Source organism: Octodon degus, unplaced genomic scaffold (genome assembly GCF_000260255.1).
Source record: "Octodon degus isolate 3935 unplaced genomic scaffold, OctDeg1.0 scaffold00113, whole genome shotgun sequence".
NCBI classification, from domain to species: domain Eukaryota; kingdom Metazoa; phylum Chordata; class Mammalia; order Rodentia; family Octodontidae; genus Octodon; species Octodon degus.
This window is the reverse complement of record NW_004524689.1, coordinates 8,197,100-8,200,042: the sequence shown is the minus strand read 5'-3', so window position 1 is coordinate 8,200,042 and position 2,943 is coordinate 8,197,100. Positions and strand designations below refer to the sequence as shown.

The 2,943-nt window shown below is 57.9% G+C and overlaps 1 protein-coding gene across 1 annotated transcript in view; it reads right to left on the bottom strand.

Annotated features, from left to right (window-relative positions):
• The window catches only part of Plod1 (procollagen-lysine,2-oxoglutarate 5-dioxygenase 1), a 22,092-nt gene that overhangs the window by 4,921 nt on the left and 14,228 nt on the right, over positions 1 to 2,943 (bottom strand). Inside the window, exons 11-15 of the mRNA XM_023699392.1 lie at positions 2,520 to 2,624; positions 2,102 to 2,227; positions 1,590 to 1,731; positions 968 to 1,081; positions 270 to 387 (exon numbers count right to left, since the gene is read on the bottom strand). Coding sequence (XP_023555160.1) covers positions 270 to 387; positions 968 to 1,081; positions 1,590 to 1,731; positions 2,102 to 2,227; positions 2,520 to 2,624 — 605 coding nt within the window. The remainder of the gene's footprint in view (positions 1 to 269; positions 388 to 967; positions 1,082 to 1,589; positions 1,732 to 2,101; positions 2,228 to 2,519; positions 2,625 to 2,943) is intronic.

Genomic DNA, 2,943 nt, shown 5'->3' with positions numbered 1-2,943 from the left:
GTCCAGCTGGCGGCAATACCTCCCAGGGTGCAGAACCTGCCTCAGGGCCCCCAGTGGGCACCACTTCTTACTCCTGGCCCAGGGGACCACAAGTCACAGCCGGGATCACATCTGGGGACATTTTTCCTTCTGCAGGCCCCAGGCGGAAAGTGCCAACTGAGGGAGAGGGTCATCTTGCCACCCATTCCTCTGGCTGCAGCACTGCCAGGGCAGACAGAAAGGGGGTGCTCCCGGGGCCCCCACTGTCAGTGTCCCACGTCCCCATGCACCAAGGAGGGAATGTGAGTCCCAGTTTTGCTCCTGGGCCACCGCCATCTTTACCGTCTCCACCAGCTTCCCTGCCAGGGCCTTGGTGTAGTTCTCATGGATGTATTTTTCCTTCCAGTCCTGCAGGGAGGGGCAGTGGTAGGGCTGGATACGAGCGCACCCACCAGAGTCTCCCTGAAGGGTCTCCTTCCCACATCCCCTCCGGACGACGGCGGATGTGCACAGCTGGGGCAGGTAGCTGTGCGCACACACCAGCCAGGTGTGCCCAAGGGTGGCTCCCACACACTTGTGTGTGCACGCGTGTATCTGTGTCTACAGGACTGTGTACGGACACAATGTGTACAAACGCCCATGTCAGCCACAAGCTCTCGATACTTAGAGTCACCATTACAACTGTCTCCGCTGGTCATCATAATGCCCTTAGGGCAAGGCAGGCTGGGAGGGCACAACCATTACAGCAAAGATAACAGAGGCCCCCAAAGTTGGGAGGCTCAACTAATCTGCTCCTCTGAGCAGATGTGGGCCACAAGCCAGGGCCTCTGACACCTGGCTGCCTCCCCGCCATTAGATGGCACTGTTCCAAATCAGCTATGGAGTCACAGAGGAGTAGAAAGGGGGAGCAGGTGCCCCGCAGGACAGGGAGACACCTCTAGGCCCTGGATCCTTTCTTTCCCAGCCCTTGCCAGCCTCTGAGCCTCACCTCAGGGTTGCTGAAGACCTCCCAGAGGTCGTTGTGGAGGTGGGTGGTCTGGTAGCTGTCTAAGGACAGTAGATGGCCAAAGCTGTGCCGGTTGGTCAGGAACATGAACACCTCCTGGGGAGAGCAGGTCTGATGAGAGAGGGGCTCCCCACCATGTCCCCCTGCAAACCCTGGGCTGCTGCACCTGCCTGGCTATGCTCTCCAGATTAGCAACCAATGAGAACGGGCTGCCTGTGCCCCCAGCACCTGGCCCAGGCCCCACGTTGGGGATTAACCAAGAAGACTTCCTAGAGGGTCGTAAGGAATGAAAGAACAAATACATAGGGGCCGGGGAGATGGCTTGCTTCCCTGGCAAGTGCAAGGGCCTGAGTTCAATCCCTGGTTCCGCAAAAAAACCAACCAACAAAGAAGAAATACATAAAAGAAAAGGACTGTGAGCCGGGCATGGTGGCACATGCCTGTGATCCCAGCACAGTGAGGCAGGAGGGTCATCTCAAGGTCTACATAATGAGTTCAAGGCCAACCTGAACTACAGAGCGAGACCCCTGCCCCAAAAGAAAACACAAAAAGAAGGTCCCCAGCCTAAAGTGACAAAGTGGCCCACCTCTCCCCACCCGCTGACCTGCTGCCGGATGTTGGCACAGAAAGCCATGTCCGGGTCCAGCTTCCTGTGGTGGAACAGGTCTGGGCGCTGCAGCTCTGCCCGAAGGATGCTGCCCTTGATCAAGTAGACGTTGGAGATGTAGGGCACATTCCAGACGCCCCTGAGGGAAGGGAGGAAGGGGGCGGTCAGGGATGAGCAGGGAGGAGTCGCAGGCTGGAAGCCTGGCTCCAGGACCGAAGTGCAGGAGGCCACAGGCTGGGAGCGCATGAGACAGGAAGCCCCTACGCCAGGCACACGAGCTCTGGACAACTGTCAGGAAATCCTTCTGTGTGTCTGACTGCTGGAGGTTCTATAGCAATTTTTCTGCTTTATTTTGGATTTTGAGACAGGGACTCACGATGTAGTTCCCACTGGCTAAACCCAACCCACAGTGATTGGCCTGCCTGAGCCTATCGGATGCTAGGATTACAGGCGTGAACCACCACGCCTGGCACGCCTGGACGAGAGGAGTTGGAGGTGGCAGTACTCACACACGGCGCCCTTGCACAATGTCCACATAGTCCTCAGAGCGGGCGTAGTAGCCATCTGCACTCAGTGCACCCCAGAAGTTCGACCACAGCCTTCCGTGGCGTGTCAGGAGTGGGGCGATGACATTCCTGAGGAAGGGGTGCTTTAATGGGAGCGGGAGGCAGATCTGACCAGGGGTTGGAGCCAGGAGGGGACCTGAAGACCCACACAAGGGGTCTCTACACACTCTGCTGGAGCAGGGTCTCAGCCTGGAGGGGTGTTGGCTCCTCCCTCCCACAAGCAGCTGGGGACAGACATGGGGAGATACCATCCTTTATCAGGCTGGGGACCCATAGCCTAGGCCACAGGTGAGGCCAAGGAGAGGGAGAAGGGAGAGGATTGAGGGATCCCCTGCTCTGGCGGTTGCTTCCCAATACCCACTTGTTCTGCTCGATCAGCAGCCGCAGGCTGTCGGGTTCAGTCAGGGCCACATTGGCATCCACACTAAAGTAGTAGGTACAGGTGTGGTCCTGTCGGCACAGGTCTCTGCAAGCAGGAGAGGTCAGTTATCACGGGGCTGCAGCAAGGGGACCAGCCACCTGGGAGGTCCCTCCCAGATCTGAGACCCACACCTAGGTTACAGTACTCTCAGGACAAAGGCTGGGGCTTAGCAAGTACTTCTGTGAGAGTCCCGGGGGAACACAGGCCAGACAAGCCCAACACTGTGGGGGTGCTCATGCCTGTCCAGAGGACAATTTGGTAACTTGTACCAGAACTCTTCAAAATGAGGGCTGGCCCAGGTATGGAGGTGCATGCCTGTAATCCCACCACTCGGGAGGCTGAGGCAGGAGGATCATAAGGTTTT